The 15086-nt window shown below is 38.4% G+C and overlaps 2 protein-coding genes across 4 annotated transcripts; one reads left to right on the top strand and one right to left on the bottom strand.

The window, feature by feature from the left end:
- The first annotated feature begins 928 nt into the window (after positions 1 to 928).
- slc35a5 (solute carrier family 35 member A5) lies at positions 929 to 4814 on the top strand. Of its 2 annotated transcripts, none has more exons than XM_043248032.1 (7): positions 929 to 1018; positions 1687 to 1874; positions 1994 to 2092; positions 2232 to 2365; positions 2686 to 2753; positions 2837 to 3605; positions 4279 to 4814. In XM_043248032.1, exons 2-7 carry the CDS (start codon positions 1721 to 1723, stop codon positions 4345 to 4347), a joined length of 1293 nt encoding a protein of 430 aa, XP_043103967.1. In that variant the 5' UTR covers positions 929 to 1018; positions 1687 to 1720; the 3' UTR covers positions 4348 to 4814. The 2 variants fall into 2 exon arrangements, with proteins under 2 accessions (XP_043103967.1, XP_043103966.1); XM_043248031.1 differs by lacking the exon at positions 929 to 1018 and adding an exon at positions 1031 to 1171.
- Positions 4815 to 5105: 291 nt separating this feature from the next.
- Positions 5106 to 14822, bottom strand: ccdc80 (coiled-coil domain containing 80). 2 transcript variants are annotated; one of them, XM_043249530.1, is made up of 8 exons: positions 14507 to 14822; positions 12688 to 14324; positions 12448 to 12604; positions 9495 to 9631; positions 8456 to 8607; positions 8257 to 8360; positions 7063 to 7146; positions 5106 to 5787 (listed from the first exon to the last, which is right to left on the bottom strand). In XM_043249530.1, exons 2-8 carry the CDS (start codon positions 14302 to 14304, stop codon positions 5477 to 5479), a joined length of 2562 nt encoding a protein of 853 aa, XP_043105465.1. In that variant the 5' UTR covers positions 14305 to 14324; positions 14507 to 14822; the 3' UTR covers positions 5106 to 5476. The 2 variants fall into 2 exon arrangements, with proteins under 2 accessions (XP_043105465.1, XP_043105464.1); XM_043249529.1 differs by having other exon boundaries at positions 12688 to 14822.
- Positions 14823 to 15086: the final 264 nt, after the last annotated feature.

Here is a 15086-nt window from a genome sequence, read left to right as displayed (position 1 = left end):
AATAGAAAACTATCCACATTTATGCACATTTGCTAGTTCAGTCCTTTCAAAAAGAAGTTGATGTCATAATGCAGTCAGCTAATCATGAATCATGAATTCTGAAATAAATAAATAAATACGGGTTACAGTTTGTGAGAAATGTCCTCTTGTCTGTTTCAGACAGAAATGTCATTATAAGGATTTACTCATAATCTCAATGGTTTCCTTTAAATAATTTCTTCATACATTGCCTTGTTTACAGTGTGCACGTTTATGTGAGTAAAAGTCTATGCATTTGAAGATTAAACAGATACAGTCTGGACCTTGTTAACGCTTACGCTACCTCCACCATAGCTAGACCGTCCGTCATAGAATTGCATAAACAAATACAGCAATATTTGTTATTACAAATTGAGCATTATGTAATGTTGCACATGACTCATGACCACATTTCCATTAGAACTATTTTTTGGGAAAAGACTTCTACTTGAAGTCTCTTAACAAACCATCCTCATTACATTTTCCAGCCTGATGCTGAGAAACATGTCCAGACATTTATATGAAACACGTTAAAACAATGACATGAACATTAAACATTACACTGCCTACTTAACCACACTTTTGCTGTGTTAACTGAATGTTAAAAGTGACTGATTATTATTTGAAAAGAAAGTACTCAATTATTCAGTCACACACTTTTGATTGTAGGCTATCTTTACACTGTTTATTCTTCAGCACACATTTAAAAAGTTTATTCCTTATTCAACAAACAATAAACAAATAGCTGTTGTATAGGCTAGCTTAGCTGGGAAATGTACTACTTTTTTCTGTGACTAGTTGTAGTTGAATATTCATTAGCCGGTCACGCCTTCCCTATTGAATGAACCAATGAACGTCAGTATAATCTAATTAATATTAATGAGCAAAGCGTGTTGCCCTGCACAGTCAAACTAAACGATGACGTAGCTTTATTACGCGCATGTGCAAAGATGCGGAAGCCGAGGGCAGGTTGTTAGTTCGAGTGAGAACATATGGGAAGGTAAATAAAGCACCGAACATGAATCTATTTGTGCTTTATCGCCACATTCACATTATAATAGATACACTGTGAATATCCTGTCGTTGAACCGGATGATGGAGTTCTTTTTTTATAGCGTCGGGAGCATCAAAACAATCACGCATCATAATTAAGGTTACTGTGATGACCCACACCACTGTAAATTTTAAAATAATTTTGCTTTCTAGTGGTTGCAAACTATTTAGCATCAGTGTTTCTTTTACATTCAGAATGTATTTTGTTTATTTCTATGTCATATCTGCGAAAATGTCATAATCGTCTTGTTTTCATGTATGCGTTTTGTCTGCTTGCTGTTTAAACAGCGCTGCACTAGATGTAATATCTAAAACAATATTTAGAACAAGAAGGTCACTGCCTTCACAAAAGACAAAATGTTCATGTTCCTTCCATTCTGAACTGTGTGTGAACACTGAAACACAATAGTCATCCCTCATTCCATGACTTCATGTCTGTGTTGTTGGTTGGCTCATCATTTGTTCTTGTGAATCATGTTGAAAACAAAGCGGTACATACAGAAGGTGGCATTTGAGGAGTGAAAGTGTTGGAGAGACCAGTTTATCAGTTATTTGTTGTTTTTTTTTCTTTGATGCTTCAGTGTTTTGATTGATATGATTGTCTGATGTTTTCAGAGTGATCCTGTTCATTCTCCTGTGAAGGTCCATAATGGCCCCGTCCTCGTCCTCTTCTTTATGCCGCTGCTGCTGTCCTTGTTCGCGGCTGTGCTCAAGATCTTCAGCCTACACTTTGGTACTGGGTCTGGGTTTTGTTACTGTGGGAACCAGTCGCATCCTATTACTAAAATTCTCGGCCAATGAGGGTAATGAACATAATATTTCACCACCATAGAATAACTTGATGTACGATTCCTTACCACCAATACTTTTTATAATGTGCATTTTGAATATTGTTGCAGCTAATTTTTTTTCTTACCTACAGAAAACAAATACGACTTTCTTCCTGCATCTGTGAATTTAATGGCAGAAGCCATCAAACTAGTATTTTGTTTAGTGATGTCAGTACGGGTGGTCATTCGAGGTGAGTCCCAAAGTTACCTAAAACCATACTCATTAACATACTAAGCTACAGTCTGTTAAATTAAATATATATGTTGATATTTTAGCATACACTAAATATTGTTTGTTATGGGAATACAACCATTGCTTTTGTTTTCCAGAGGGCCGTTCCTATAAAGATTTGGGGTGTTCATCTGGTGCCTCTTTTCTCAGCTATCTGAAATGGTCCGTTCCTGCATTCCTCTACTTCCTTGATAACCTTATAATCTTCTATGTGATGACCTATCTGCAACCGGTATGTTTAATTAGTAAAAGATTAAAGTTATGGATAAATATTAAATAACAGTTCCACATGATCCTTCACAAATCATTCTAATATGCTGATTTGATGCTCAATGTATAATGTTAAAAACAGTCGTGCAGCTTAATATTTTTGTGCCAATCATAATACATTCTTTGATGAATAGAAAGTAAATTTATTTGAAATAGATGTCTTTTCTAACATTATAAATGCATTAATCACTTTTGATCAACCTTAATAGTAAAATTATTAACTGCCTTGCTGACCCAAAACGTATGAAGGATAACATTTGTGTTTTTCCCACGTTTTAATAGGCCATGGCAGTTATGTTTTCCAACATTGTAATTTTCACAACAGCCATTCTCTTCCGTGTTGTTCTGAAGTAAGTACCGTCATTCCTTGATATCTGTTTAATATCCTTGTATCTTTTAATCCAGTACTGACCTTCCATCGTTTGACCTGCAGGAGGCGCCTGTCTTGGGTGCAGTGGGCGTCTTTGATCATTTTGTTCCTGTCCATTGTGTCGTTGACGACTGGCAGTGGTGACCAGCATGCCATTGCTGTCCACGGCATTCACCCAGCCCACATTTCCACACCTTCCAACAGCTGCCTAAAATACGCCCATCCCGAGCCAGTGCATCAAAACTATAATGACACATCTTGGAAACGTGAGCTGTGGGACAGCCAGCTCATCCACAAGCTGAACAGCTTCGGCCTGGGTTACGTCCTGCTGCTGCTGCAATGCTTCATCTCTGCACTGGCCAACATCTACAATGAGAAGATCCTCAAGGAGGGGGAGCAGCTGGTGGAGAGCATCTTCATCCAGAACAGCAAGCTGTACGTGTTCGGTTTGATCTTCAACAGCCTCACACTGCTGCTGCACTCTGACTACCGTGACCTGACACTGCACTGCGGCCTCCTCTACGGACACAACATCTTCTCCATCGCGCTGGTCTTCGTCACAGCCGCTTTAGGCCTGTCGGTGGCCTTCATTCTCAAGTTCCGGGATAACATGTTCCACGTGCTGACGGGCCAGATCACCACAGTCATTGTCACCGCGCTCTCTCTCTTCTTGTTTGACTTTCGTCCATCGATGGATTTCTTCCTGCAGGCTCCTGTAGTACTGCTTGCCATCTTTATTTACCACAGCAGCAAACTGAAGGATACAGAGTTTGCACTGCAGCAGGAGAGGCTCAGGGTAATCAATGGCGAGGTGTTTGAGAGGTCCAGAGGGGTAAGAGTCATTTCGAGAAATTCTAAAAGATTTAAAAAAGGTCCGTTTGAGTCATTAGTTTCCACCTCAGATTTTGAAGTACACTGGAGCTCTTTTTAGAGGAGGTCTTACAAACTTAACAATACTATTTTACATTATTATTCATTTTTACTTTTACATCATTACATTAGTGGCATGTAAACTTTTGTATAACTACTATAGAACACTTGTGAGACACATAAGTATGGGGAAAAATGTTAACTTTAGCTTCTTTCTAAAAAAGCTTAACACTTTTGTATAAAGTCAATTCTGACAGGTAACATATAGGCTGTTCATTAGTACTTAAAAAGCATTTATTCTACATTCCTAAATACCCCTAAACTTACAACTGCTTTAAAGATTAAGCAGCAAATTAGTAGTTTATTGAAGCAAATGGATTTTTAATAGAAGGAATTGGACCTTAAATTAAAGCGTGACAAAAATATTTTGTATACATTCTGCTGCTTGTCACGTTTTTAAAATACAAGGCTGTCTTCTGTGTGAATGGCCCCTAGAAATATTCCAGAACTTATTCACCTATTATCTAGTCACTGTGCATAGTCACCAAAAGCTGTCATGTTTTTCTGTAAAACTGCAGTGGTCTGAAAAGAATGTATGTGGTAGTTCATAATTGTGTTTTATGATTTTATTTTAGGATGGGGAGGAGTTGGAGAGGCTAACCAAGGCTAACACAGAGAGCGAATCTGAAGAAGAATCTTTCTGAGTCCGTTGTAAATATTCTGGGGTCAGCCTGTATTTGTATTATGTACATGTATTATAATGAATGATAATTGTTTCAGTCACATGGAATGTCTGCGACGTGCAAAAGGATCAGAGTTATCTATTTTCTTCTCTTACAAACTGTGTAAACATTGTGAGCATGTATCAAACTCATGAAGGTTTGTGAAAGTGTTACTTTGATTTTATATTGTTTGGACTTTTTGGTTCCTTCATGTAGTAGTAGTAGTAGAATGAAAGACATTAATTTATTCATTCCCTCACTTACAAAGTGATAGTGCAGGTATTAAGGTACAAGGATTATTTATTTAAATTTTAATGTACTTCTGTAGTGGGATTATATTTCAGTTTCAAAGCATGTGCCAAATTGTGCATGTCGTATCCGTTGACATACATTTTTTTGCAGTCATTTTTGCTATAATAAAGAATCCATTCTAATTCTACATGCTAAAATATTTGTAGTTTTTATTTACATTCTTAATAATACTGCAATTTTGTTGCAACTGCTAATATATTACTGACCAGCAGAGGGAGCAATGCAAAGAAAAAATAACCGCACCATTTTACATAGTGTTTAAGGAGATATGTGGTATCCCTAGTTTTGAGTGCCTTCATGAAATAATGGAGGAAGAAACCCTAAGATCACATAAAATAACCACTTTGAAATTAAATCTCTGCTCTGTTTTACAAAAGTTCAGGTAAAAATACAGTTACAATGTTTGAAACCTATATCAAAAGGCATGATAGCAATATAATGTATTTTTATTGAAATTAAAGTACAATTTATAAGTTTATAAATAAGACATACAGCGACAGTGCTCTTTAAAAATAGAGTAACAATATCAAAACATAGTTTAACGAGAAAAAGCAGGTTGTGACCTTTAAAAACGATCACTTCTTATAGAGAAGACATCCAATAAATACAAATGTTTTGTTAACGTCTTTATCTACAAAAGATTATGTCCATAAATGACCAACATGAAGAGACAGATGTATAGCAGAGGAGATGCATATTCAGACATGAACAGCTCTATATGATAAATGTAAAACCAGTTAAAAAGGAAGTTTTTTAGTTATTACTCTTACCCTGACACTGATTTATGAAAGTGTAAACCCTAATAGCCATAACCCTGATGATAACCATCCTGGTACCCCTCATGGTGGTAGCCATAGCCACCGTACTCATCCTCCGGACAGCGCATGCCTAGAGACTGCTGGATAGCCATTTCCTGTCTGCGAAGCTGCATGGAGTCGATCAAGTCATAGATGATGGCCATGGACCACATAGGTGACGGGTACCAGGACTTGACATTTCCGTCTTTTCCTACCAGCAGCATGGAGAAGTACTCTGGGCTGATCTGGAAATAGTTTCTGATGTCCCTCACTAGAGTGGCAGAGATGCCCTCACGCTCCACCGTTGCACTTCCTGAAACACATAGAAAACAGGTGTGCAGCGCTACATAAACAACATATGCTGAATATACAGGGAATTGTGCCATTTTTTCACTGCAAATGACTTAGCAGTGGTTATTAGGATACTGAACGTCAAATTATTTGAGTTTAGTGAGAAATGCAAAACAATTTTATTGTAAAAGGTTTGTTTCAGCTGCGCCAATGTGTGTATCATTATTCATCATCACTGCAATTTAATGGGTTACATGCAAAATTATACCTAAATTTAGCTTTTACTGAAATTAAAAATAAAATCTTGCTTTCAATGTTTACATGCTTTATGCAGAATACTGAATTAAGAGAATACTGACATCTTATGCATAAGTTTTAACAAATTTGGTACTGGAGTCCTAAAAAAATCAGTTACTGCAGTGGAAACGTGGAAACATTCTTGAATTTTTAAGAAACATTTTAACTAACATTTTATTAAATAAATCAATACATAAATAAAAATGTATAATTCTGCCCACAATCTTTTTATCCTTTAGAAAAATGCATATATGCACATCCGATAAAGGGCTTTTTAAACATACATAATTTTACAAAAATCTCAGAAAGAACATTTTAATAGAAACCAGACTTATTTTTATAAAACCAACGTTTTGTCAGATATTGACTTTGCTTTCATCTTACATATGGGTCCTGCCTAGAAGACTTCAATGTCAGCACTCCAAATACAGCTTACAGAATCACTTTTTGATCTTAATGCATCAGACAGACTGCTGATGCAGCCTTTCAAAGCACACAGGAGACTCGGTGCCAGTGAACGCGAAGCTGTCTGATGTTTCAACAATGATGGAAAATATGTAAACACCTGAGTCCTTCTTCGTTTCTGTCCTGCAAAATATTATTCCTGTAAGAACTGTTTGGTCATTTCTGAGTCCGGCTGGAGCTGGAGAGGCTGACTCATGGAGGGAGGGGCCTGAAACCAGAGGCTACTGGCTGCTTTTGACTGACACCTTAAAAAGCAGCCAGTGTCAACACAACACCACCGCATCTAACACAACAGGCTGATTAACGCTAACTAAACGCCTTGCTGCTTTGAAGTTGACTTTAAGAAGGTGCTTATTACAAGTGCAAAACTATATGCTTCATATGTCTACTAAGACCACAATAAGTAAGGATCTGATTTTTACACCTTTGCTACCAATGTTTGCATACCTGTCTTCTCGCACCTCAAAGTCTAGACCACATTTTAGGAGTTTACTGGGAAGTTTTATTACTAGTGTTACAACATCAGTGGTCTTACCATTGATGGGGTAAAGCTCCAGCACTCCTCCCATGTCTATGAGATCTGTCCCCACCAGCTTCAGAACCGATACATGGCGAAGACCTGCAAATCACAAAGACCTTTTTTAAAGTAGAGTTTTAAAATGTTCCCCTGCTGCAGTTTAGGCCATTTAAAGACATGTTTGTAGCTTACAGATGGTTTGTAATGGAATATGTGTGGGATGTATTAATAAAAAAAGCTGTTTTTCAAGACATTTAAGTCTGACTTGACAGCCATGTTCAAAAATCAACGTCGGTTTAAATGGAGGAGAAAGCCTGTCAATGCCTGTCAAACACTGTAATTGTTTTAAGATCCTGGTCACATTCTGCCACATAATTATTATTTTTATAGAGCTGAGTAAAGATGTGACGTCAGTTTGTAAGCTAATTTTCTAAGAGCTCCCACTGGTAATTTCTAAAGTTTTTTTTGGAATAACAGTTTAGAATTTATGAGTAAATTAAGGCATGTGGTTAACATTATTTCAGGAGACTTTCACATTTTGTTCCACGGCATAAATTGCTCACAGTCATACATCAAATGTGAATCCTGCAGCCTCAGTGTTTTTTGAACATAAGTCGTTAATTGCTATTAACTAGTTTATTAACAATTAGGAACATCTCTTTATGATTATTTATGAGCATTAGATGTGGAATTTGACTATGAGGCTACACTTCACTTTTAGCTTTTCCAGGTGTGGTCATTGGATGGGTTCAACGCGTAGAGATCAACAGGTATGGAACTGGTTAGCAAACCACCACTTATAAATATACTTTTTTTTGTTGTTCATCTACTCTTTGTAAAGCTATATAACATAAAACATGTGTTTCAGGATTTCAGGGAAAGAGACAAAATGTAAGTATCATCACAAATACACATTGTTCTTGGGAATAATACCAAGAAAAATTCCAAATCCATAACTCAGTGAAGTTTATGAGAGCTGGCTTAGTGTGAACTACAGTAACAATTATCTGGTTTCAATCTTCACTGAGTGACAAGAGAAAATCCATGTGAGATATTATCTTTGGCAAACTTGAGACGCAAGAAGGAAACATATGCAAAACCCTCTAAAATAAAAAGGTCCAACTGTCTTCCCATATAATGCTATTATAATGTATCTGGCATTTTTAATTCTCCTTCAGTGAGATCTGAAGGTTTAGTTATTGTTATTCTTACCCAGGTTGCATGCCTGACTGTTTAGTGCATAGAGCTGTTGCTGATAGGCCCATTCCTCATCATTTGGTGCAGATATGACAAACAACCTGCGTCTCCAGCGGAACCTTAAATCGAGTAAACCAAAATCATTAAAACAGTACATTACTTTTAAGATTCCAAGCAATTTATCTTTTTTTAGTAGATGATGCTTATGAACTACCTGGAAAGGAAGTTCTCCAACGATCTTGGCTTGTCTTCTTTTTTACACGTCACCCCATCACGCTTTTGTTGTTCCATCTCTCTGATGCGTGATGAAAACGTGTCGACGTAATCAAACACAGCCTTCATCGCAATTGGCACCTCATAATATTGCTGGAAATAAAAAGATAGATTAAAAAACAAGCTTCATAGAGGGTTAGAAACCAAATACCTTAAGTAGTACTAGGGTTTTCTCAATAGGTTTTGAGCAGCCAAGAATTCAAACCCAAAATTATGTGTCAAATTGACAGAGCTGTGAAGAATTCTTGACATTTTTCTGCAAACCACAACAAATATGCTGTTCAGGCAAAAACACAAACCAAAGCTCAATGTGCAATATCGCATTTCTTTTGACTTCGGTCATTGTATATTTTATCATTATTCTTTTGGATTCTATTTTATTACCTTACTTCTTTATGTAAATTCAAAACTTTAATTAAGTGTAAATTCTACATTTGCTATAAATTGCATTTATTTCATAGTGGCCATTACTTTAAACACTGAAGGCATACATAAGTAAATAAATATTATGGATGTTAAAAAATGTCATTAAAACAAAGACAAGCCCTGCGTCCCCATGCGTATGCTATCCATCTTATCTGCCCTAAATAGTACTGAAAATTTGAATTTAGGATAGACAAATTGGGACGCAGGCTAAAACTTATTTACATGATGACTTGTGTTTATTTATGGGCAGTTTATTTATTAACATAGTCAGTTACATCAACATTTAGCTCTCACAATTCAGTTCAAACACTTCATGCCCAGAATTAACTCCATATTTGTGGGTGTCTGACTGGCTATGCTTCTGAGGATTTTCAGTAGATTTTACTGTCTATCCGCCGCCTCACTGCACAGTGGCTTCTTTGTTTATTCCAGCTGTCTGCAAACAGGACTCGGCTTTGCGCTGGCACACCTCACATACCCCTGAAAAGTACTGTGGAAGAACAGAGCTTTAAAGCGGTGAAAATGCAATATGTGCCAAGTTACGTATCTTTTACCTTGGCTTTCATGTCCAGATCTGTGAGGACCATGTAGAAATCACTGTACGTCATTCTGTACTCTTTCCTCAGCTCTGTGATAAGATCCTGGTTCTCCAAATCCTCCTGTTTCAGACCTTTCATGGGCTTGTCATTCTCTGCAAAGACGCCACACAGTCCCACAGACCGATCAACCAACCAGAGAGATTACAGATGGTTACAGATGGCTCCACAGTCTGCTAGTTTTGTTTTGACTGCAGTTCAAAGAGACATGCGTGTCTTTCATAACATGAGGTACACGGGGCGACCCCTCCGGTGGGGTCAGCGCTGGTAGAACTCGGGACACTGAGGCCCTCGGCTATATGAGGAGCTCGATCCTGTTCTGCTGTTTGTCTAAATGGAAAATCACCAGACATGCAGTCTTTTAATGAAGTGCTGCAGGGCCTTAGGGATGGCAGCTCTGTGTGTTTATTCTGGGAACATGGCTTCCTTTGCAATACAAGAGACAGATAAAAACAGAGCAACTCATGTGAAAGACCCTCTTTGCTCTGTGGAAATTCTGTGGGTGCATGAGACGGGAGCACGGGAAGACGCGGCCAACCCAAAGTATTTGTTTTCCTTTCCGCAAAATCCAAAGAATTTCTCACTCTGATTTCCAGTGGACAACAAAACAGACAGTTTAAGGCATTCCACTTTCAGCACGGGAGGTGAACTACAATTAAAAAACAATCAATGCGGAAGCAAAATGCTTTTTCTCTCTCTAAACATGTGGCTTTCTTTAAATAAGATCTTTATTTATCTCTCAAGGCCAGAATATATTATAAGTAGGCTTTAGGCACATGTACCACCTGGCTAGCACTATATAAACAACAACTAGGAATTTGAATATAAAATGAATAAATACAGTTTCTAAATAATAATGATAAAAGGAAATCCCCTCTCTGCGGAGTTACATCATAAGCATTACAGATGGAAAATGAAAGATTAGGTTTAGCCTGAGCAACGCTCCTAATTATATATGCCTACCATAGCCACAGCACAGGACCTTTAATTGTGGTTTAGGAACCACTGATCATACAGTCAGTCATGTTTCCTTTTCTAGTACCTCTGATGCTGCACTAGAACCAGTCACAGTGAGCTGGCAGGCTATAAATGCTCAGAACGTGCCAGGCTGATATATGCCTTCATAGTGAGCCTTCTGTGTTCACTTAAATGCCTTTAAGAAAGAGTTGTTTATGAGCACCTGTTTTGCTTCCATTTTTCCATCCTGTGGCAGTGAAAGGGACCCCTCACAGAGAGCTATGTGACGCAGACCAGACTGATGAGCATATGGAATAAAAATCAAAGCACTGACTCATTCAGAGGTAGTCTGCATTATTATGAAGTCATTGTTAAAGCATTTTGTCTTAACGCTTCTAGAATTTAACTGTGTGGTGTTTGATAAATTAACAACTGTGAAAAACAGTTCAAGAGTTTGAACTATCTGTCTATTTAGATATACACTAAAATATTGAGACACCCCCTAATGTAGAGCTTTGAATACTTTAGTAATTTCTGTGAGTACAAATTATAATGTTTAAGCATATAATGGTATTCTAGGGAACTGTGTGCTTTTAAATTTATAGCAACTGTTTGGACAGGATCCTTTTCAATCCTAACATGACAATATAAAGCAAGGTTCAAAAAGAATTGATCGATTAGTCAGTGTATTTAAATGCAGACCATCAGCCAAAACTCATCACCAAATATCAATGACATAAACTGTATCATGTTAGAAAAGGTTCCTGTCCAAACTGTTGCTATGAAATTAGAAGCACACAATTCCCTAGAATGTCATTATATTCTTTAACTTTTGTACCAAAGCAGTCAAACCTGTTCATACAATACTTTTGTCCTGTAAGGCCTTTAAACCTCTTTAAAATGACATTCTTAATTCCACAATGCTTCTTAATTCTTCGCACAACCCTGGTAAAAAACAGATAGATACAAAGCATCCAAAGCTAAATTTCAGGTAAAAATCTGGTCTTAATTATCTTAGCATGTCTGAGGGAGTGAGCTATTTGAATGAATTCAACAATACTCAATGTTTTTGGATTCAAGCCATAGGCTTCCCTGCTTTTGGAGCAGTTCCACAGCAACACTGACAATGAAGAATTTGTAAGAATGTAGATTATTGTATGCTTTACCAATATAAACACCCTGCAAAACTGTCTGATCTGTCAAGAACTGACTGCTGTTCTGCGCTGTAACTCTCCAGTCAGAATATCAGCTACAAAGGAAACAGACATTTTCCCATGTCTTGGATAATGAGCTAGAAAATAACGTGCCAGGGCAGACTCTCTGCACTCTTCCATTTGATTCATCTAGCAGCATTCCGTGACACTTGAACAAGTACCATTCACTCCATTCCCAGAGCAAACTTCAAGTTCCTTTGCTGTGAGGTTCTGTGTCATATGAGGTCATAATCTGGAAAAGTGCTTCCCTAACTTACAAGTGAGTGCCAACTGTTGGATAAAAGGCGCTTTTTGTTTGGCATGTTACAAGGCCTTAATCTCCAGCATAGGAAAATGGCTTGTGTTTATCATATCCATCTTCAGCCTAATCATTCATAGTTCCAAGTCACAACTAGTAAACCTCTCAAAGAACAGGAAACGGTTGTTCTTTTTCATTAACGTTGCAGGACTTTATGATGGGTGGCCTGAGTTCAATTTGGCTTAGAATGGATGGAATGTTTTGACCGGAACTTCCATAACCTGGGTTGAAATGTCCATATGTCAAAACATGACATGGATTTTCAGCAGTGGTTGTTTAAGAATGAGGAAAACAAAACAATAGGAAAAGATAACAGGAAAAAAGCAGACATTGCTGAAAAAACACGATTGTTTTTATGTTTTTTGGTGGATTAAATATTATATAGTATATTTTTGATATGCTGCACATATATATTGTTTCCAACGAGACAAATGTGGCTTACCAAGTTGGTAATGATCTATTTTCATGGTGCTGTTTGTAAGCGTGCCAAAGATGGTGATGATGGAGACCTTCCTGATGGCCATCTCACACACATGTTCCAAGTATTCATCCCTTTGCTGAACATACATGGTGTTCTCCTCTGTTGGAGAAGTGATCAACTGAAGTAAAGAGTGAAACAGAAGAACAGTAAATAACACATTACAGAAATCCACGTAATCATACCACTTGCAAAGGTACTTACAATTAGTCTCCTTTTGCTTTCAAAATAGTCCAAAAAGGTTGCCAGAGTTCCTTTAGGTGGCGGAGGGGGTGGTGGTCTTTTTGTTGGTTTCTGATACTCTTCTTTCTCAGTTTTCTTTAATACTTTCTTTCCATTTTTCTTGCCACCCTTTCCATCCTTTCCCTTCCTTTCCGTCTTGTCCTTCTTGTCCTTTTTCTTCTTTTTATCCGCCCTGCCCTTGACTTTCTTGCCACGCACAATTTCTTCCTCCTTCTCTTCAGGATAGACATCGGTGGGCTCACCTACATCATATTTCTCTTCATAAACATTGCTAATTTCCTTATCACCATTTTTTTTCTTTGTAGGCTTAACTTTAGGTGGTTTCTGTTGTGTAGGTATGCTGGTATGTTTGTGGTTGTATTCTTTTTTATCTGTGTGGTTGTCCTTGTATTTTGTTGTATCAGATTTGGTGTAGATGGGAAGTGTTGTGGGTGAGGTTGTCTGGTGTCTGTCTCTACGGTTGTAATGGTATGGCTCAGTGGTGGTCTTGTGGGCCGGGATCCATTGTGGGGTAGTAGGAGCTCTGGTCGTTCTTAGAGTGGTGGTCGTCCGTGTTGTGGTTGGCCGCGTTGTTGTCGTCGTTGTAGTGGTGGATCGGGTTGTAGTTGGGGGACGTGTTGTGGTGGTGGTGGTAGTTGCTTTGGTAGTGGTCGTCGGTCTTATTGGTGCTGAAGTAGTAGTTGTAGCTGGTCTTCGAATTGGTTTCCGCACCTCTTTTCTCCTCTCCATTGATGGGTCAACTGGGGGGTCAGTGCTGGGGACACCCTCCACCACCTGCCCCTCCACCCCAGCCCCTTTACACTTCTGCACAAAGCCTTTCTGCCTGACTTTTTCCATTTTGCGAATGGGCGACTGGTCAATAACTTCATACATCGCTTCCAATCTGACAGGGTACGGGTAGCGCTCTTCTACCTGAAGAGTCTTCTTAAGAAGGACCATCCCAAACTTTCCTTTCTCTAATTTCAGAAAGTTAATGAGTCTGGGAATAATAGTTGTATCTAACGGCTCTTCCATCACCTTGCCCTCATTAGTAATGCGTCTGATTTTCCCACCTAATTCCCCTTCCTGGTGAAACATTACAATTTGATGCACGTGTCGCTCTGCCAATTCGCAGTAAACATCAGGTTTGAGAAGACTCATCATCAGTCTGTAGTAACCATCAGAGTCGTGAGGAGCGGAAATAACCAGCAGGCGATTTTTCCCTGCAAATGACGCCAGTAAGTTTGGAGAGCCCGCGCTGCTTGGCATGCGAGATACTCTGGCCCTGGCTCCAGGTGCTCCATCATCTTGCTGGATTGGGTTTATATACTCACCCTGTGCTGGTCTCATTTGTGGCAAGTCCTTTCTGGATTGGACGCTCCTGGTAACGTTTATACCTTCATCTATTCCTCTGTTACTGAGCCGTGAAAGATAACGTGTTTTGATGATCTGATCCTGTCGTGATTTGTTTTGTCTTGCTCGTCTTATGGTCATCAGTCTGAGTTTGGCTTGTTTATCGGTCGGACTGCTCTCGGACACGTAAACAGCCCATGTCAACAGACACAAAACACCGAAGCCAAGCATGTACCTTCCCCTCATGTTTGAAAACTTTAGCAACACTTGAGTCAGTAGAGAGATACAATCCGGTAAAGCGTCATAAGATCAAATGTTTCAAATGCTCAGTGCAAAACAAGACAAAGTCTTTGGGTACTTAACAAACAAAGAAAATAATTTTCTTAAAAAAAAATTAATAATTAAAAAAAAGACAAAATCGGTCAAGTTAGATCGACCTTGGTTTTACCTGTAAGTGTGTTTAGGAAACATTTCTTGAACAAACAGCGCGCGATCTGGCTGAATCAATGCAATGGGCATTTACTGCTACCCAGCGCCAGATTTTCTCATCTCCTCATTGCTGTATTAAAATGCATATAATCCCTTAATCATCTGAAAATAGATGCCAAGAAGTAAAGCTCTGCTCCTCAGAAGTTTGACACGCACCACTTCAACGCACCGCACGTCGCGAAAAATTAGAAAAAGTCAGTAATACTTCCAAAAGTTTGGTAAACTCTCTGTGCGGCTCCTTATCACTGGAAGCTTTCCCAGACATGTCAGAAAGTAACAGCACAGCAGCCTCAGTATCCTCTGACGAGCGCACAGGACCAACCCATGCAGCTGAGGGATGCCAGTCCGCAAAGATTTACTCCTGCATTCAGTGTGAACCGTAAATTTAAAACAGGCAAATCCTTCCAAGACCCGTTTGCTAAATATAAAGGTAGCAATATTTAATAGTAAATAATAAAAACTGTAATAAATATAGCAAGCGTGATATTATAAAGACGACATGTTGCTTCTTAAACGATCAAAATAGTCTTTCTTTTTTT

The sequence above is a fragment of the Puntigrus tetrazona genome, chromosome 9, assembly GCF_018831695.1.
Source record: "Puntigrus tetrazona isolate hp1 chromosome 9, ASM1883169v1, whole genome shotgun sequence".
Taxonomy (NCBI): Eukaryota; Metazoa; Chordata; class Actinopteri; order Cypriniformes; family Cyprinidae; genus Puntigrus; species Puntigrus tetrazona.
The sequence above is the reverse complement of the archived record's forward strand: the minus strand, read 5'-3'. Positions and strand labels throughout refer to the sequence as shown.